The sequence below is a fragment of the Lottia gigantea genome (genome assembly GCF_000327385.1).
Source record: "Lottia gigantea unplaced genomic scaffold LOTGIsca_28, whole genome shotgun sequence".
NCBI lineage: Eukaryota > Metazoa > Mollusca > Gastropoda > Lottiidae > Lottia > Lottia gigantea.
Window position 1 is genome coordinate 1494079 of NW_008708898.1, and position 22577 is coordinate 1516655.

The 22577-nt window shown below is 32.5% G+C and overlaps 1 protein-coding gene across 1 annotated transcript; it reads right to left on the bottom strand.

Moving 5' to 3' along the window:
- Positions 1-376: 376 nt before the first annotated feature.
- Positions 377-16468, bottom strand: LOTGIDRAFT_232365 (hypothetical protein; the record flags this gene model as incomplete). Its single annotated transcript, XM_009056574.1, has 6 exons — positions 16334-16468; positions 15975-16167; positions 13318-13631; positions 8813-9093; positions 1745-1933; positions 377-550 (listed from the first exon to the last, which is right to left on the bottom strand). The coding sequence occupies exons 1-6, from the start codon at positions 16365-16367 to the stop codon at positions 377-379; spliced, it is 1185 nt and encodes a 394-aa protein (XP_009054822.1). The 5' UTR covers positions 16368-16468.
- Positions 16469-22577: the final 6109 nt, after the last annotated feature.

The window sequence follows — 22577 nt, forward strand, 5'->3', positions numbered from 1 at the left end:
AACTTAGACATTTAGGTAACTTAAGTTTTTTACTAGCGTAAGCTTTGCTATAAATTATTCAAAATGGCTTCTGATGAACAATGAGTTAAAACTGGTGACTCCGTATTTTATTTACACTACTTCACAATTCTAAACAGTTGAATACAACATTATTGTCAACCCCGATTCTATTTTTCTCAATTTGTCCAACTTGCAGCTTTCAGTCTCGTTCATTGTTCACAGCATCACTGAAGGGTTCGAGATCTCATTGTGTTCACACAATACCGAGTGACTTATTCATCGTCATTGTAGGGAAAATATAGCACTTCCAAACAGCCACTCGGTACGCTGAGGTATATTTTGTTGTTTAGCCTTATCGCCTCCGAGCAATTTCTCATCACTGACTTATAGGGCTCGAAAGATCGGATGGCGTCCGAGGAAAGTCGGAATTAACAGAGCTCGGCATGTCGTCAGTGTGCATGTAACCCGGATGCTGCAGCATTGGATCTGTTTCCGGTGAGGAGCCATTCATATTCATACACCCTTGATGCATTGGATCGAACGTATTCATCTGAAGAGAAACACAAAAAGAAAACCATAAATAAGCTTATAAAGATAATAATGACACTTCACAAAATCTCTTGCTTGAAATCGAAGTGTACGAAAAATATTGCTAGCAAACTTCCTTTGATCTGAGTGACGTAGGAACATCAAGGCTTTTAAACAGGGATTTTATACCATTGAAAACTATATTGAATATTTTAGAAACAAACAATGGATGCCACGTTTATTCACGTTTGAATTACTCTCTGTTATTTTATTTTGAAACTCTCTTTCATGCTTTAGTACTGTTACTATATAAAGCGAGTGGTGAAGTACTTCCGGCTTATATAAGGGACAATTCAGGTAAAGAATGGACTAAAATAGGTCAAGTTCTTCTCACGTTCCTGGTAAACAATGACACAACCAGATTCTATAGAAATATTATCCAGGCGTAAATCAATACGCAAATCTACGCAAAAAATCAAAGTTATAAAAATACTATTGGCCATTGAATAATTGGTGACGATCAATAAAGCAAATAATCTATTGAAATAATACAATATCAATAGCATTCTGTAAAAAATCAAACTAAAAGAAGGGCGTTTAATCGATTCACTATTGTGCTTATATGTGCTTCAATTCTGGTTCTTTAACAAAGGAGAAGACGAATGAATAAAATCATGAGCCGTAGACAAATAAATTCTAGAACAATGAATTTACAAATTCTACTATTGCTAAAGGGATCTTTGCCTGAGCCAGAGAAGCATCTGTGGGAGTGATGTACTAAAAATATTCACGAAAGTTTTTTGACAGTGTAAAGAATATATCAGCTTTCGATTTGCAATAGAAGACGAAGGCACTGTTTGTAGTTGAGAACTGGGTGTAATCCACAAAAAACAGACTCAGGAGAAGGTAAAAATCAAAAAGCAAATAAATGTGCATAACTAACAAATAATAAATACCAAATAAAAGAAACAACACTAAAATATAAAAAGAAGCAGGACTAAACCAAGCTATAAATGATGTGGAATCTGGACGGTGATAAAATTAGAGTGGGTATGAGTAATACCACCCCGTACCGGTGTAATGGCCTATCTAAAGGTAGGGTGTAGGTAATAAGCACCAGTTTACCGTGGGGTGGTCCAATTCGGCTGGTTTAGACCTGCTTCTATATATATACAACAGTGTCATCCTCTTCATTTGACCCAATAAAACTGCTCACCAATTGTCTAAAAGGAGCGTTGTGAGGATCCATGTCTCCTTGCATTGCAAAATCACTGAGAGCCTTCCACGGTGTTTGATAACTCTGAACGTCAACCTGGTTTGATTGCATACCAGTGCCATCATTACGAACTGGGCTGGTAGCAACCATTGGTACACCATTTAATGGTCTGCCTAAACCGTTAACATGCTGCAAAGAAAAGATGATAAAAATAAGGGTTGGAATACTAAGATAAGAATACAAGACTTATAAATGGGGTGATTCTCAGCAACATTTTAAATATTATTCACAAATTAAAATATGAATAAAAAAGGATAACCAGCATATACCACAAACCCTACACTAAAAATCGGTCAATATTTATAATCATGTTTTGGTTTATTGCTAGAATACAGATTTAAAAATTGGCTTTTCCAGAAATGTTTTTTTTCAACGTCTACACGTTTATACAACGTGATTTTCAGCAATAGAATTTTAAGATAATGAAATGTTGTACTAATGAAATAAAACCAAGAATTAATAACAATTTATTAACGACAATGAAAAGATTGTTGTGAGTATTTCTGGATGAAATGTGGTAATAATCATGAATGAATATTAATACATGTGTTTAAAAATAGTTTAATATCATTTCATGACGACAATAAGAAAATCGTGATTTTGAGATATTTGTTGGAAAATGGCCTAAATGATTCAGACTAAGTCACATTACTAATTCCTTCCTACGTTCGTACTTTCCGCATTATGTCATTGAACAAAACGTTACGCTTCTTAAGCAATCGTCAAAACGTTGGCGTTTTTGTCATTAATCGAATAAGTTCACAAAATATCCGTTCGATCTTTTCTTCCATGCCCAAATATAGAAATATTCAAAACTTAAACAAAAGATGTTTTTCAGCAGATTAGGAAAACATGTGTTTTTGCTCAAGAACAATGGCTGCAATAAACAGATTGGTCTCAACTAAAAATAGCCAAAGTTGTTTTGAAGCACAGTTACATGATTCTTGGACTTTAAATTTTAAAAATAAAAACAAAAAAGAAGTCTATGTTTTAAAAGTCTGCTAAAATTTCCATTGTTTCTATATTGTCAGGAGGCATGCCCTGAACTAGAATTTCTATTTTTGAAGATGGACATAAAGACCTACTTCAGCGTCTAATAAAAACAAGAGCTTATGTCTCTCTGGGTAGATTTTTATTGTTTGGGGACACGAGTCCAAGATTGGAAACTTGAAAGTGTTCAAGTCTGTTTTAAAATGGTATCAAAATGAAAATATATGTTTAGAATAAAAATACGACCTTACAAGAAGATCAAGTATCAGGCGCCTTACAATTGCAAATTGTAATTTAAACACGATGCTTCACTATCAGCTCGGGTGTTTGATACGCTAGACATACTATTGTAGATTTAAACTCGTACAAGATTTGGACACCTCCAGGCATCGATTTCAATGATTATATTTTATCATTCACTTATCTTTCAAACAGCTGTCTTTTTCAACAAAAATAATACAACTTAAGCCTTATTCAAATATTATTCTTTTATTTTTTTAAGTCTTTATTTTAATTTTCAGGAACTTAAAATGTTCCTAAAGGCTATTGTCGTTGAATAAATTCTTAAATTTTGACGATAATTTCATCAAAATTTAGAGTCGTTTTGCCATTTTAGTGGGACGAAAACGAAGGTCGAATCTGTTGATTGCAATTGTTATGATAAAATTCATCCCCCTGAGAAATATTTTACACCCACCCCCTCCATGAAAAGTTTGACAGAAGGCGTTTAAAACACACTGCTATATATTTCGTCTTGAAGTTTGTTATATATTTGTCTACGTCACCGATCCCGATATGATTAAAAGTGGATTATCTACGAATATATGATGTGTTACTAAGATCATGTCTTGAATTAAATCGTACATTTCTTAATCCGAATATATAGTTTAATATATATATTACATATTCAATAGATAAATTGTGGGTGGGATGTATTGGAATAAAATAAGTCATTTTGTCGAATTATTCCATCGAGTACATCTCCTCATATGCAAAGCGTGGGAGGTATATATACACAAATTAATGTATTAAACTTTTATTCTATAAGTACATTTCATAATTGACATTTAAATGTTATTGTTTTTTACCAAAAAAATTCTATTTTGATAATTGATATTGTAATATTATTGTTAACTTATCTCAATTTCAGTTCAGAAATCATTTTAAGAATTAATAGTATGGTAAATAAAACAAATTACAAAATATTTCTGATTATTCTATACAATATATACCTCCTTACTCTTGAATGTCAAATCTTTATAATTGGTATCCTTATTTATTTTTAGATCATATTACAACGAATTACAGCCCTCTTTAGGAACACGAAATATTCTCAATATCCCAATCCAAATGAAACTCAAGGACAAATTAATCGATGGTAAACCACAACCGTAGACGAGATACAATAAATATAACTATACCTATACTAAAAGGCTGACACCACATTATTTTATTGTACCAGTGATTTGCTATGTAAATACACGTGATCCTTAGTCATGTGATACTAGTAATTTTATCAGAACGTAATGCCCATTTGATAAATTTTAAATATGATTTTACAATGAGTATTCACTATCATTTCCATGTATTCTCTAACAGACCAGGCTCCCACGACCAGCACAGTGAATTATTCATAAGTTACAATAGCAGCTAGTGCATGTAAATAGAAAATCTTATTCAAATTCTTAATGAAGCTAGCTGTTTAAATGGAGCAACATTCGACGAGTGGAATAGATTATGAACAATAGCATTGGAATAAATTGCAGAAAAATGAATTCAACTTGAATAGGTTTGTGCTATTGTAGTATTGAAACATTCTGGGAACGGCAAATCTCTAATAATGTGTATGTTAGAAACAGATGATTGTTGCTTGAGTAATCCCTCTAACAATACCTAACGCCAACAATTTGCTTTTAATTAGTCGAGTAAAAGATATAATTCCATAAGACCATTTCTTAATTTCCTGCTATAACGGAACGAAATGGTAAGTCAATTGAATGGTGGTCGGACTGAATGAGGAAATTAAAACAGCTCGACTTGATAATCTCTAACAATTATTTACATCTAATCAAATCGCCATGAGAAATCAGCGGCAAATTATTAATAACATTCAAACAAATTTACTGAATATTCGATTTCATTTCGCAAGCTTCATTTCAGAATTAGAATATTTTTTCTTATTACAAATCCAATAATATGCTTGATTAGTTATTCCAAAATTTTCGCATCATGTGGTAGCCTTGTATGTATAATATCTGCTATTGAAAACGCTGACAAACCGTAAGCGTAATCGATAAAGTCATTAAAACGGATTATACTATATACTAATATATGTTTGCTTCGTTGATTTTCATCATTTCCTGAGTTTACCCAGAATTCATTAGTTTTCATTTGGTTAGCACTGAATCGTGACTGAGTCGCCAAGTGAAATAATTACATTTCCTACTGTTTTTAATTCGCTCCGTTTAAACCTGATCATTATATATAACATCAAATGTGGTTCAATCAAATTTTGAGATTTTTCAGATTAAAATTAAAACGAAACGCATGATAGACTGATTTAATATATTTGTACGCAACCGGAAACGCAATAACTAACATTCTTTCAGATCGTTGTCTCATCAATTTGTTAAGTTTGATGTTTTAATTTTTAGCTTGGATAGACAAGCATATGCGAGTGTAAATTTGCTTGAGGAAGGAAAACAAGGAAATTTCGTGGTTGTGGTTGCCTTATGTTTTGTACGTTATTCGACTAAGTCATCAATGTGTTTTATCTTAGTGTTTCTTAGTTTCTGATCTGTGTCATGTTTTGTTTGGACCAGAATCTGAAGAGGCTCTCTCCACTTCTGCAAGGCGTCAAGAAAAACATTTTCTAGGTTAATTTTCATCAATAATCATCTTAATAGGGTTAGAATGGCACTTGAATAATCAACGTGACACTTTCTAGTAGGTTTATTCTATTATTTAAACAGTCAACCAACATTTAGTCAATACTTCTTCAATCTTTATCAACAACTTCGATTTTCAGTCCTCCAAAAGATTTTGACCGGTTGAAGTTGACAAAATCTGCATGGTTAATTAGATTTGATGCCAGTGCGTGAGAAATTAAAGAGTTTTGATCTTTTTATTAGCTTTAAACGGGTTTCGTGTGAGGAAACATGAAGAGTGTACGACCGAGGTAATTTGGTGTTGGGTTCACAAGATTTCATCCGAATTGGGCACGCGACGCGGATGTAAATGGGGGAAATTCAACAATAGAAGATGACGAATGATAGTTGTTATTGTGAGTGTTTGGGTCTCAACTTGTGATTTAATTTCTTCATATTACAGCTATTACCGTTAATAAGCTATATTTATAGATTTTAGTTCCCTATACAATACCAAGTTGTCCTCAGACACGCATCGGAAAGGCTTATTAAAAGGCAGAAGAGGGGTAATTTATGTGAATTATGCTGAGACGAAGCGGACAAGAGAAAACTAGCGAGGAACAAGCGAAGGAAATGAAATGTGGAAATTAGGGTTGATTATGATAGTAAATATAGTGTAGAAGATTAGCCTGGAATCTGACTACAATAAAACCTGTAATTACAGCACGGCGCTTAGTTAGATATTAGGGATTAGAAACTACATCAAATGTAATAGGAGACAACCAAGAGACTTAAGAAAATTACCGTGTATTATACCTGCAATTTTACTTGAACGTTAGGCTTGATATTACACTTAATGTTTCAATTGATAAAAACAGTCTTAATATGTGAGAGTATTTTCAAACAGCGATAAAACACTAAAAATGAAAAATATTTGAAATTTTTAAAATGCTATGAAATAAACTTGGTTTATGTGGATGCACATGGATTAAGAAAATTGTTATCTAACTTAAAATACATAGATCAGATTACAGAAAATTTGCAAACTGTTGTTTTGATTGTTCAACTAAAATCGGTCGTAAACTTTCAGATATGAGCTTAATTTTCAAGTTTGCAAAGAATCTTAATCTTTTTAGGTTTTGTAAAGAAGGAACGTCAGCGTCGATATCACAAAACATCCAAAATGGTGGAAAACTTTATTAAATACACGTAATTGACAACATTTTTAATAAAACAGAATACAAACTGTGTTTTTATCATAATAAACGTTGTGATAATAATAATATTAGACCTCAATCATATTATTTTCCTTTTAGTGATAAGAAGGTTACGCTTTAGTCATTTGATCACATACAGATAAACCGCGGGGTACGATTTAGGAATTTCGACGTCATCATCTGAACGCACGTAACAGCAAAAACCAAACTGAAATCAACTGGCGCAAAGCTAATCAAGAATTTTCCACGAATACCTTACAGCCATTATCCTATCAGCATATTCACGATTTCCGTAAAAAAATAGAATTTTATGAGAGATTTTAGGTTCATGCTGGCCTTTTTACGATCAGCCAAATTCAATGCTTGGAATTGTTGGTAATCATAAATAGTCACAAAGTATCGTTTTGGATGAAATAAACTATATAATGTTGGACTATAACATTATCAAATTCTTACGATTGTTCTTAACAACAGTGGTTAATACATCATAAATAGAACAAAGAGCTACAAATAGTGAGTAGTAAAATACAAAATCGTATTTACTATTTTAGTAAAGTAATTACGAACGTCTGGGTGTCAGGAACTATTAAAAGAAATATGACAAGAATAATCGAGTCTAGTTTTCTAGTAAGATATCAAACCAATGTCGACACAGTAGTTCAGATGAAGAGATAACCGCGTTGGTGAGAGACCGACACTCAGCAGGATGAATGTAGAGTTTAACGCGAGTAACTGATAATCAAAATTTATTTTTTAAAAACCACTGTTTCATGGAGAAAACTGGGTAAAACAGGAAGAACCCATCCCCAGGTTGTCTTGACATAGATATTTGACCTAGATGATTGCACTGTTGATATTATTATTAGATTAAAATAAAACTAATACAGATGTATACAGCCATAAAATAAGATATTCTGAGAAAGTTAACAGATCGTCAAACAGATCAGTCTCATATACATGAAACTTCTGGTCACATATTTCGACTAACGTTTGTATTTAGAAATGGATTCTATTCCCGTACGACAAAAAGTTTTGGTTTCCGAAGGCGAAAAGATTTTTTTAGTCCATTACTAAAGTAATTTACAGTACTTTATAGTTCTTGCTCAGGTAAATATCCTCAGCTTTTACACTGACTTCAAAAGCAGGATTTGAAAGACTTCCTTCATTTAGAAATTGATCTCTAAACATCAAAAACAACATACACAATTCATAATTGTCACATGTAGGCAACTTATGTTGTTGAAATCTGAGAAGATTTTGCTGAAGGATGAAACGATTGATAATCAAAAGACTGGAGCTTCTAACAAGAAGACTCTTCATGTTGCAGATTTTGAAGTATTGGCACAAGAGGCTGTTGACATGTTGTAATTATTCCGATATGTTTATTTTATCTTTAACAGTGAAGAGTTCAGTATACTAATTTTATCTTCGATATACGTATATGTAAAGAGTTGGATACGGTATATTTATAAGTTATCTAATAATATTATGTCTAATGAAGATGTGTATATGGAGGAGGGTCAATCTAATTAGCCTATTTATGAAATATTATCATATACGATAAATATATAACAGTAGGTGGCGCTCTGGAGTCTCATACCTGTAGATATGGACTGATATACATCAATGGTTCTTAGATAATATGGTAGCCTTCCAGAAGCCGGTATAGTAGTTATACCTAATTCCCAAATATTTTGAAAAGTTACGCAAAGTTTTAGCTTGCTTTCGTTTTTTGATAAAGGTTATTGAGAATCACCCCACTATATATAATGAGAGCAATGTTTATTTTAGAATTTGAAAAACATAGCTCCTAATGAAATACAATAACAGCTTGCGGCCGAATCATGCCAATAAATTCCTTTGGAAAAAAACAGAAGCCTCGTGCACTTCGGATCTTAGTTGTCTTAAGGAAACCGGAAGTAGAAACTGCTTACCTTTTCTTGATGTTGTTGATGTAGCTGTTTCATGAAAATACTCCTTTTTTTATCCTTACATCTCTTGTTCTGGAACCAGACTCGGATCACTCGAGGACTCAATCCGGTCATCTCCGTCATCTGTTCCTTCATTAAAGCATCCGGTCTGGGGTTAGCATTATAACATGTCCGTAAAGTATGAAGCTGTTTTTCATTCAGCACAGTACGGACCCTGGTAGTTTTATGATCGGATGATTTGTGAATTTGAGGTCTCGTTTTCTGACCACTCTTTTCTGGTCGACCTGGAATTACAGAACGATTATTGTTCAATTGGTATAGCAAGAGCTAACTTACAATTGAGTAGATAAATTAACCCTCAAAATAAAAAGCTCAGTTGACGGTTGTAGAGAAAAAAAAAATAGAAGACGATTTTGAATTTTTAAGTAATAGTTGTATTAGAATAAATATAAATTCTAAAAATATTAGGTCTTAGCTAATCGTACTAGTCAGCACTAGGAATGAATATTAAAAACCTAGAAATATTTTAAGTTAAAGATTGATCTTTACTCTATGAACTCGGCCTATATCTATTGTTTGAAATCTGATTTATTTTGTCAACACGATCCCATTTTATTATCGATTATATCAAATTTAATCAACCAATTTCTATTTTCTAAAAATACAATTTTATCTCAATCAAAATATTGTGAAATTTTAAAATAATTCTCAAAAAGCTTCAGGATGTCGACAAAATAATTTCAATTCTTTGTGAAATTTGACATCGATTACATCAATATAGAATTTGTTTTCATAAATTAGACGTAGAATTTGGTGAATAGAAATGCATTATCATTACTTGAAACAAAGCAACTATATATTTGATGATTTTTATTTTTCACTTTGAAAGATAGAAACTAAAGCAATCGATTTTTACATTTCCTATAGGAAATTTGCTGAGTTTTTCCTCTTTTTTTAAGATAATAGTACAATGCTTAAGAGTACACGATGCACTTCATTGTTGTGCCTCAGTATGTTTAGAAGTAGTTTGTAATGTTTTAAGCATTATCCGTCACATCCGACAGGGAAATGAAAAAGAAAATGGTAGGCGGTTTGTAAAGGTTGTAAAACATGATGTTAACATCGTATTGGTATTTTTAAACAAGATGTTGTTTCGAAAAAATATTGTTTCAAATATAACAATGATATTTTTCGATTTTTTGGCCAGCAAAACAATCAGTTCTTCTTCGTCAATTTTGTTTCCATTTCTTGTTTACAAAATATGATTGTTTCACAGACTTTGCTGCGTTTTCTATTTCTCAGAAATGTCCTTCAAGACGTGACGTTAGTTGTGACCAAAGATGGGGCAGTTTTCAACCTGAAGTTGAGTTTGCGTTGAATCCGTAAATCATAGATCCGTTTCAACTTGAACTAAAAAAATTAAATCATTTTGTGAGAATGAACTTAAACCCACATTCATATCATTTCAAAGTGATTCGCGATCTTGCTCACAAAAGATTGTACATTAAATGTCAAGTTTCCTTGATATAGCTTGAAAAATTTTAAATGAAGTTTCAAAACGACGGTCGCTCTATTTTGTAGATTTCAAAATGACGACAACCACCCAGTATGAAATTTGAAATAAAACGTTTACTCGTGTCATAACTGAAGTAGTTTATTTCAAAAGTAGACTGTAAAGTAGAGAAATCAAGTTAGGCTGACATGGCGGTTGTTGGACGATTGACTTGTAATCTGATAGCCTCTGAGATTTTGTTTTACTTTCTGATTATTTCAGATTGAGACAACATGTCGTATCCTTGGTGAACCTAAATCTCCGTATTAGAACACCAAAGACGTTTACTATCCCAATCAATTCTTGTAATCGATAGAACTGATTACAGACCCTAACAATAGCACGATTTCTGTCTCGTTCTATCCAGAATCGCAGAAATGAAGTTGCAGGTTCTGGTAGCTACGGCACGATTTTGTGCCAATTATCACCAACTCCGGGCATTCTAGTGCTACTTCACAAAGACAAAATCGTTTAAGCTTTGTTCATCAATTGTTGTATAATTGTGTGTATGCATGCTTGATAAAGGTCGCAGGCGATTGAAATGGTAAAAACCATCGAACACCACACATCACTGCTCTAATTTCATTTTCCCTTGTGACCAAATTAATTATCAACTTACAAATTGTGTACACAAAACTCGCTTTACAAAACTCGACAGCGGCTCGAACATTGCTGTAACCAGGCGAAATTAAATCTCGAATCCAAACAAATTTGTGTGAAGAAAAGTGTGGAATTTAGTGGTAATGGTGTCCGATAACAAATAATTAGAGGCCAATATAATAGAAATTTATTGAAGACAATAGCCTCACAAATATTAATTTTCAATCGCACCATGTCAGACACGTGTATCCAACGTTTCGATTATCAAATTTACTGAATGAATTGGACAAACGGCAAATAAAATGTGCTATTTAATCTAACTGGTAAGGCTTTCCTTATTCATTTAACATTATATTGAATCATTGAAAACAATCGATGCTGTAAATTGTACAGAGAGCAAATGTTAATCAAAAAATATGTCAAACAATAAAAATTAATAAAATATTTAAGTATTAATTATATTTAAGATTACTACAGGTATCGTTAAGAATACTCTCCAGATTACTAATTAGCATATTTGTATACACCGTCTTTGATCTTTACAACTTCAAAGGTACCGCCTGCTCGGACTACCAAAGGAGCAACGTATTTGTAGATTTGTTTTCAAAACAAATATATCAGATAATGATAAAGGTATACAAATTGAAGAAAAATATAACCTTGTAATGTGCAGTATAAAGAGATAAGTAATATTAATGTGTATATGGATATAAATAATGAGTATTATATCTTTTAATTACTTATATCTTATCTTTTATATATTTTATATTTATTTAATTACTTCTTATATTTCAGGATCAAACTCGCCATTTTATCATCGGGCTGATACCAAATAAAATTACCAAAGTTTAATATACCATGTATCTTCCTTTGCAAATTCTAGGAATTTAACTTCAGCGAAAAAATAATTCAACTAAAATAAGTAGAAATATTTTATAGCTCAATGGAAATGGTGACTTTCAAGAGTAAGGAGGGGTTAAGAATTTCTCCAAAAATCTCTACTGCAGAAATATTTTTCAATATTGAAGAAATCTTATTTTTTCCTTGCTTAATTCAGATCAAATCAAAATGAAAGAATGAAAGAAATGAATATTATTTAAATCACAAAATAATTTGAATTTTGAATTGATATATCTGAAATCAAATATCAGGGCATATTAGATTCTATAACTGAAAGAGATTGATGAATAATCAAAGTTATAATAAATAACTTGTCGTTATATTGATTGCTTATATCGATCTGTTATAATCGATTAGTCAATAATTATTGAATTTTAATTTTTCTGTTTAACAATGAACAATAACTAGCATTAACTTAGCAACGTTTTAATATCTTAAACAAACTAGCTGACTGACTGGAGGACGTCTATTTTTGATAGAGACAAATTAATCTTCTTATGATTTTTCCACAACAATACTTATGGTCTTTTTGAGAATTATGATGAGGGTAAGTATGTCAGCGTGTGTCAGTTTATGTCAAGTCTCTGACATTATGGAAATTAACAGGACCAGTAGGCAAGTGAAATGCAATTCCAACTTCACACAACGTCAAGAGAAAACATTTGAATTTCCAAAAATGAAATTAGGCTTTAGTATATAAAAAGAGTTATATAGGAATATGAAAGATAAAATTTTATTACCAAAGAATATCCTTAAAATACCAAACAACTAGACCATAGAACAGATCACTGTGGTTATTCTTTGATTTTACTAAATATAAATATTTAAATTATAATGCCCTGTTGCAGCTCGTTCATAGATCATCGTAGTCTATTATTATTATGTTATTCCTAAATGACCTCAAATTTCCAGAAGTATCAAGAAAGATTATTTGATTGACATTCAATTGTTTTCAATTCAAGACTTGAATTCTCCAAGTGAAGAAGGTCTTCAATAAAATTCTATTCGTTTCACACTCGCTTATTGTTTTGACAAATTGGTAAAATGAAATGTGATGCTGGGTCGATGAGTGAAGAGGGAGTTGAGGAGATCTCGACGGTGTGCTACTCTGTGGACGTTTGAGAAGCTATTTTAACCCCGTGGATCTCAAAATGAGTTGGGTTTAGTAAACTGAAAGGTGATAACTATTTGTATAATGAGACATGCTTAGTAGATATTTGCCGTGTCATATATATATATATATACAAGTTCATTTCAAAAATCGTTAAAATCGAAAATCATCATTTATAGGCCGAATAACAAGCCCGTCAAAACTTTGTATAAGTAAAATAAATTTAGAGCGCGAGGTTAAGTGTTGTAACGGTGAATGTTTGTTCATCAAATTTATATGAACATGATGAACATGATATAAGTATATTGAATATGAACAGAATAAAAAATAATTAAATGAACGAACCTGCTAATTGGATATCCACATGTTCATCACCATGTTTATTTTTGTTATATTTTTTCTCATTATTATTATTATTGTTTATTATATTATTATTATTAGGGAGGGGCGACTCGCACCCTGCCTTCTCCACCACGTCGTGATCATCTTTACAAAATATTCCATCTTCTCTCAAGGCGAATTCGTCGCCAGGAATCAACTGCCTGCTACAAGCTACACATCTAAAACAGTCTATATGAAATACTTGTCCTCGAGCTCGCATCACAAAATCACTTTTACTAAAACCCTGACTACATTTTGAACACTTGGTACCGAATAATCTGCAAAGAGAAAATTAAAAAAAAACCATGTGAATATAATTTTTAGAAGGAGACATAAGTTTTCTTTAATATATTTATCATAAACTCACACAATTCCATTTTTAAATACATTTCTCTTAATTTGTTTCTTCATTGAATATGTTATCCATTTAATATTGCCAATAAAATTTCTTTTCAAGTCTTTTAAACAAACCACAGGCTGACGTTTATGTTTGAATACATGCTTGTGGTAAATATAATATATTGCGTAGGATGAACTAGTTTTCAAATGGGTATACGATAGTATCAATAAATATTTTAAAGAAATATACCACATACAAATTAATATACATGTATAAACTATTTTATTTGGTTTTGCCTTTTGAATGCTTTATAGAGTGTAACGTGAAGCCTTTTAGTAAGTTGGTAACCATAACAAACAATCAATATTTTATGATTCATATTTTATCTCTGCAGTTAAAAATTTATTTTTGAACCAAACAGTTGTCAGTTTTAATAAGTTTCCTTTTCAAGCAGAAAGTTGGTCGACAATAATGCAGCTTCGTGAACAATATTATCTTGTACACAGAACTCAGAGAGTTGTTTCAAATATCGAAAAAACGAGCAATCAAACAAGATATATTTTAGAATTAAATTAAAGTCTGTCCGTAGTTTTCTTTATGATTATTTAGATACTTTAACTGGTTAATTTCATGCCTCTAAAGCAGCAAATGGCCGATTCTAATCCATTTTGTATCAGTACAATATGTTAAAAAGAGCCTGATAAAATTGAAGAGGATATTTCAGCCGCCTGCCGTTTCTTATCAGATTTAGTTTACTAAACGACAGATGGACAGAAATTTGTTTGAACGACATTGGTACTGCATGAAGTGATAAATCGGGGCATTGACAATCGTTCAGTTGAATTTTAATACATTCAAGTTCATTATTCACACATAAAAAGGCTCAAAATATATATCTATGAATGCTCGGTTAATATATGAATCAAAATAAATATGCTTAAGGCGAATATCAGAGGACTTTCAACCAGACGAAATCTTTAAAATACAAAAACTCAACCAGACTAGATCAATGTAATTCTGAGACAATATAAATTCAAAATATTCAAATTATAAAGAATAATATTGAAAAAGCCATTTTGTAAACTTTAAAATGTACTAGCGATTGTCATTTAGATATTTTTTTCTTCTTAGGAAAACAAGAATGGATCGATTTGGATAAAAATTTCTTAGAAAAATTTATAATATAAAGTCTAAAAGATTGTTTATACAAAACATAACGTAACGTACATCAATATTATACAAAGTCTATAAAAATAACGCCTTATACAATTGTATATTTATATAATCATAATTCAAAAATAGCCTTTTGTCCTCGATAGAAAAAAATATTCCAGGATTTCTCGTTTTATCACCTACATGTACCGTGGTCATAACATCCTTTATTGCGTTATTATTCAATTAGCGAGATTATTCAATTCTATATCTTATATATTCAAATAAGGAAATAAGTTGATTATCGCAATCTTAATATCGTATTTTTAGAAGATTTGGACACCTAAGGTATGAAAGTGCCAAATTGGTAACTTTCATTCAGAGTTCGATAAGTGCTCGGATGAAAAACCGAAAGTACACCCAATTGTAGACTGAAGTAATTGGAGATGGATGCAGTTTTACAGTTTTACAGTTTTACCCTAAAGACAAAACATTACAAAATAATGACTTAGTCTATACCGATTCTATAATGTTTTATAATGATATATTTATATGTAAGCTGTAATAAAAGTATATTAAGAAAATATTTTTATTTCTAAAATCTGGCCTCGGGTTTGAAAATAAATACACTCTTCACTAATGGCCAGAAGTTTTTTCAAGACAAATGTGACTTCGTGAAGTATATCTAGAAACTGTCAGAGACTGGCAGGTGTTCCCGAAGAAGTACAGAACGACACAAATGTTGACGAACACAATTCCAAATAATTTTGAAGAAATACTGTGAGTAAAATTGTACTCCACTAAAGTCCCATGAAAGGAGAATACTTCCGGAAAATTTTCTTTTAAATTAGGATTCATTTTAGATAATGACAATGTAGCATATTCAAGTATGAACTCAGTCCTGTAGGAACAAAAGTTTTGCTACAAGATATATTATTATGGGTGTTTAGTCGCAGAAAAGTTTAGATATTGAAACCTTCCCCATGTGATTCCATGAACAGTTTTTTTAACAAGTCCATAACCGAATTTTAGAATACTAATATAAGCATACTAACATATTTCTATTTTTTGATTTAAGAAATGTACTAAGACATTTCGTCAAGTCATGATTAATAGAACGTACGCTTACCTCACGTAATCTCGTTTACAATATGTCTTCCCATCACGTACAAAACATGTGCATGTTTCATCTAAATACTGGTTGCAGTCAGCACATTTTAAACAAGATGCATGCCATTCCAGATCCGGTGCCACTCGTAAAATAAACTGATCATGTATATTGGAACCACAACCAACACATACTGAGTTTCGCCGCTGTTTTTCTGAAATAAATTCAAAATCATTTCAATTTTTTACGATAAAAACCTAATGTCATTTTAAACACAATGCTGTCACTGTCATTGACATGGCATAATATTGTGAAAATTAGTGCCATAAGTGGGCTGACATGCCATGACATTGTCACAATATGAAAATAGGTAAACTTACTGGCAGGGGGCTGGGGGACACTATCCGCCGTCATTATTCCTATAGACAGGCTTATTCTCCGAATTCCTGACACTGAAAAGCACGTGCAAACACTAAGACAGTTCGGCTAACGGTAAATTCAGTCCGAACACAACACACTTAAAAACTTGTATGAAATAACTGACATGAAATACTTCTATAACTTCAAGACATTGAATTGAGTTACTTGATTGGTCGCCTTTCAACATTAGTCTGTTTACTATACTATGGGCGGGGTTTAGCGAAAACATTAACCAATGGTTGATTCGAATGGCTGCATTGATTGACGGAGTAAATGTTATTCGCTACTCAAGCTGTCAAATGATGGCTGACTGAGAGTCATATCGTCTGCTAGTGTCGGGTAAGCCGAGTCGGATGAGGGGTTTAAAACATACACCGGCTGACAGCCAGCACGAGTAACCTATGTTAGATAGATTAATGACCAAAATACTCTCATAGCTTCTGATGTCCAGTTTGAGGGACAATTGTCATATGTCCAAAAGTTGAAATTTATTTCAAATTTCGTTATTGTAGAAGAAAAACAATTCGTAAATTTCACATTCAGGAAATCCTATCCAGTCTTTCCAACGTTGGTATTGAATTAATACAAATTGCACGATGAGACGATTGCTCAAAAGGAACCAAGATATGCAAGAATTGTAAACATTAATTTCGCCACGATAGGTGTTATTCTAATATCAAGAGTTGGAACTTAAAATATCCCCTTTATGACTATCCCTTACTTTTCATGAATATTACCGTTAAATGACAATGACCCGACTTTAAAGTAAAGTATTTATTTACTTTATTATTTTCCCTTATAATCCTTTCCGACATCAATATTTATATAAGAATATAGTATTATTCAGGTCATAGAGTACACGTCTCGTAATTTTACTAAATAAAAAACGAAATAACATTAAAAAGCTGAAAACCTAATGGGCTTTCATAAAAGATAATTTCACGAATCAAAGTAAAATATTTTTTACAAAACTGAGAAATCGATTGATCGATAGAATATAATAAAATATATTTACATAATAAAGAAGAATAGAAATATTATTAAGAAAGGGAGATAAGTTTCCTAATTACTGATTAGTAACAATTATCAATTTGTTGTAGTCTTTGTCAACAAGACTAGGGTTTGAATGGAACAAATCTTTACCATTATTCACCGTCCACGATTCAAACCAATATTCAAAATGAACAAAGGAAGAAAATATGGATTTATTGACAGGCGTACAAGGTTTTTATTTTCACCACTGTGATTTACTCGAACAAATATAATATTATATGTTTAGAGAAATAATATTGAGAGAGAACGAAGGACGTCGCTTTAGTTTATTGTCATATTTTTCAAATGAATTATTGATCTGGTTGTTGGTTAAGATTGAAGTGAATTCTTTAAATAAGGCAAAGATTCAATGGTCCTTATGGTGATGGCTTATTTTTTTAGAAGTAACTGTACTTTAATTCAATTTATCAAGTTTGATTAATTAGGTAGGCTATATGAACATCCAACGACAAAATAATTTTAAAAATGAATCTGGCTCTGTTCTTGCAAAAGTTGTACTTTATGAATGTTCTTGTATTGCTATAAGCTACAAAATTGTGGCTTCAATCAAGTTTTACGTCTATATTAGTTTTTGCTGTTTTCCTACAAGCATCCCCTTTTTACAAAATGAAATTCATGGTAGAGAGTATGTGTGTAAAACCGAACGTGGCTCTATGAAGATCTAAACTTGAAAATGGGCATCTTAATTATGATTGTAAATGGATAAAAAAAAATATCAAAACATATTGAAGGACGTCTAAGATATGGATAAACAAAACATTAATCTATTTGTGTTTCTATATAAAATACATGGTTTGTCCCACGAGATAACATTTTAAATTTTTATTGAAAATAGTAAGGAGATAATGGCAATATTTATAATATAGTCTAGACCACAAGAGTCCATGATGAGAATGTCAGAGCAGGTCTTCAGGTTTATTCAAAAACTGTAGAATAAATTGGAATGAGAACCACAAGGTGTGAGACAAGATTGACCACGATTTTACCACAATAGATTGATACAAGTACAGAAATCTTTGCTTCAATTCACGAAGTCTGAGCTCAAATTCTAACCAATTCAAAACTTTGAAATAATTATATTTCTAATAATTCAGATATATAATTTAATACATCGTTTGTTTGAAGGTATAGTATTTGAGGTGCTTTGTACGTAGGCCACTGGCAGTAAAAGTACTGGATTTGGATCCATTTACTTTAAACATAAAAGCTTTATTGACGATACAGAACATTCAAAGAAATGAAATGAATTGTACATTGTGGTAAGAAATCCACTTTAACTGGATGCTTTGCTGACCAATTTGTAAAACTGTCAAAAACGATAGAGAGTTAATCTAAACGATGGGACAATGTGTAAAATCTGGAGTGTGCGATCAAATTAATGAACAATGGACACTCAAGTAAGGCCACCTCCCTCGAGTGCCCTCAGATATACAAGCCATAAAGGAGTATATCAAGGACTGATTTAGGGGTGTATTATAAAACGATTAGTGCTCTATTGTACGACTGGTTAAAGGAGATTAATGTTTTCGATTATACCAGCCGTATTTTGATTGTTAGAATATGATAATATTAGCGTAGGTAATCATTATATACTAAAGCTTACTAAATTTGTTTGTCTTGTAGTTTGACACCTTTAAAACAGAAGTTTTGGTCCGAAGGGAGAGAGTGCTAAATAACAAGTTTCACATTACAATCTCCGATAAGCTGAAACTAGATTGTCCTAAAATTCAAGGTTTTTTCTAAATGAAATTGGGAAGATTTTCCCAATATAAAACTCGACCCCCTCGACATTTTTTATCGAGTGAATGAGTGAACAATTCCTCTTTGAACACACACCATTACAAGACAGATAATCAGATATACATACATATTGTTTAAGAAAATCTTCAAGATTGTCACAGTAAGCCAGATGGTCATGGTCAATTTTGTTTTCGCATGAGCTCAGTCAGTGGCTTGAGCCATAACAATTGACTCAAAGGAAACCACACAATATTTTCAGTGAGTAATGTATTCAGTCAATTGGCGACGAATTATATAGTTGGGATTACTAATTTTTTAAATATTTCATCGTGGATATCTGTTTTTAACTGTCGCTAGTCGATATGTGTAATTATTGTTAAATGCCTAATTTGTCCCAATTATTAAATACCACAGATCAGTCCGCATAAAAAAAACTTGAAATAGTTTGAAAATGAAGTGTGCAACCTAAATCTTGCAGTGTTCATTTTTCATCCAATTCATTAATATGATAGTCTGTACAATTACTAGCAACAATATTAGTCTACAAATTTTGACAAAAAAGTTGATTCAAAATTGTGATATGGTGGAAATCTTCAACACGTTTACTTCCTGCGAGCGGTCATTATCAACGCTAAGCATCACCGGAAAGGCGCTAACACCCGGAAGTTGTAGAGAGGAATATACATTGTGTAAGATTGGATATGATGTTACATAAGAAACAATAATCAACAAAAATGGTCTTCAATGATAGAGACACTACCGGAAAGATGATTTGGGCTGAACCTGATTATCACCTCTGACATATGAGTGTATGTGTTTTCATGATAACCGAGGCAAGTATTATCTTTTAAACAAATACAACCTACCGCCGGTATCTTGTAAGGTCACTCCCAAAACAACTTGAAACTATTGACAACTCTTCGGTGCACGATGGGCGAAACTTTCCTTCTGCCTTAATTTGATGGCTGACAGAGCTGGTCTGTTTTTATCGTAAATAACAACAGCCTTGTACTCAAGAGATTTGAATGAAAAGTTTCTCCACTGAATCATTTGTGATACTAGCACAACTAACCATGCCAACAGTGGTTGCTAAAAACCTTAGAATAAGAACTCTCAGCATACCCCTCTTTCCCTCATAGGAATTGGTAGTGCTATCAATGCGTTCCACGATGGAGTTGCCAATTCGGTGTAGAGGAAATGAAAAATTTAATAAAATTTTCAAAGAAGACAATTTATCACCACAGAAGACAGATTGATTTGGTAAAGAGACGACGTGGCGACAATCTAAACTTGTGGACAACCAAACGTGTACAACGGATTGTGGTTAATACTCTGAAAACCCCCCAACACGTCACCTCGATAGGCATGTGGCTCCTCACACACTTCATCGTATACCTCAAATCTCGAGATCTTCAAAGAGATTTCATCTTACGAGATTACAGATTGTGTAGCCGTCTGCTTCCAAAAGCATAACAGAGCAACAATGAATGGCCAGGATTCTTTTCTCTTTTCTCAAAATCTTGATGATCGACTTCTCCAGTGACTTTAAACAATTTTGGCTTTTTTTTAACAAACATCTATAGCAGGTGCATTTCAGTTTTTGTTATATACCAAGCTAAATTTGTACGGAGCTAAGAGTTAACGACGTTGGGTTTTGACGTTATCTCTAGGCCCCTACTTGAAATAGCCAGTATTTAACTTTGTGATTATAAACTACATAATACTTGAGATTGAGACAGTGTATTGTAGTAACTGGGGAATTTTATACTAGTAAGGATTAATATCATCTCTTTAACATTCACATTATTGTGGGGGTGGCCTTTGTCTGCCACCAACATGCCATTATTTATAGGCATTTGATTAGAAGAAGTAGGCCCACTGAAGAAAAGTCAACAGTCACGAGGTATGATTACAAATGACAAATTATATTACACAAAATGCTTATTTTTTGACTGAAAAAAAATGAAATGGCAAATTCATAAGGACACCAGAAATGACGCTGGGTAATTGATATTTCATTATGCAATTTCTAAGAACGTGGCGCTTTTCAAAGTATTTCGGAAGTTGGGAGACTTTGAAGGCAGCAAGTTAACAGTAAGAACACAGACAAGAATCCGATCAATCTAATTAATCAATCAACAAATGGTCATGTTCTACAAGCAAAAAAGGTGACATGGCCGTGGGAAGTATATCTTCTACCATCCAGTAGCTTACACAGACAGTAAATTTTGTCCAAACAGAGCGACGCGTCTCAAGGAACAAGATTGGGTTATTGTCATAGCCAATTCTTTTGTCCTGATGTGCTTTTCATTCTAAACCTTGACAGACACTTAATGCTGTCATCTTTCGCAATTTCCAACAAGTTTTTCGATAAAGCATAATTGTGACTTTTCAGAAGGCATGAAGTGCAGATTTTATGAAAGCTGTGAATGACACAAGAGAAAACGGAGTGTTATTGGTACAAATTCTCTCTCGACTTCCTCTTGACTTGATAATATTATGAAGAAGTTCAAGGCTGATTAGGCGAAGAATGTTCTAACAATACCAGAGCAACAGAAGGTCATGTAACCTTATAACTTGATTACTTTTACCACTAACCTAACAGTAATAAACTGTTAATGACAGTTGCAACTTGAGGTCTACAGTTTTCAAAACATTTCCTCGTTTTCTTATTTTTATGTCAATAAATAGACCGTGACATATCTTCAAACTTTCTGTGTGTTATGAGATTTTACAGTGACCACGTGCCCAAAAGAAAGAAAATACCAACACATTCCTTTCAAGTTCACTGTTCACCAAGATCCCGAAGCAGAATGTCATATAACGACTTCACATTTTTTTAGTACACAGGAGCAACCTTATTTAAGCGGAGGCCCCGTATAACTATTGGTATAATATAGCCAAATTTCTTGGCATTCATCTTCCCTTCCCCTACAGCTGGATCGACTAAAAGGTGCTGCACGTATTTACGCAGTAACCAGATATTCTGTCAATAATCTTTGAACCTCATGTTACTGTTCCTGGATCAGTATGAAAGAACAGTAATCCAGCAGAGAATTAAACAAGGTACCTCCACATATAACCAGTCTATTATGATATACAATAATATAATAATATAATGAACAAGGGTAGAATGGCGAGGGACCAGAATTCTCTGACATTTGAAGTACATTGTAGTTTGGCATTGTCTTGGAAGGAAAATGTTACTATGAGGGCCTGGCTTGTATTGTACAGAGTAAGAAAATTGTGTTAATTTTCAGTTTTATTAGTCACAACATTTACAAATGCCAATTTAGCTCTGTAGTTATTCTATACCTTATAAAATTAGCGTCAATTTCCACCGCTACGTAATCTGATCAAGAAGAAATTAGAGGTAAATTAGAATGAAATGGAGAAAATTTCGTTAGAATA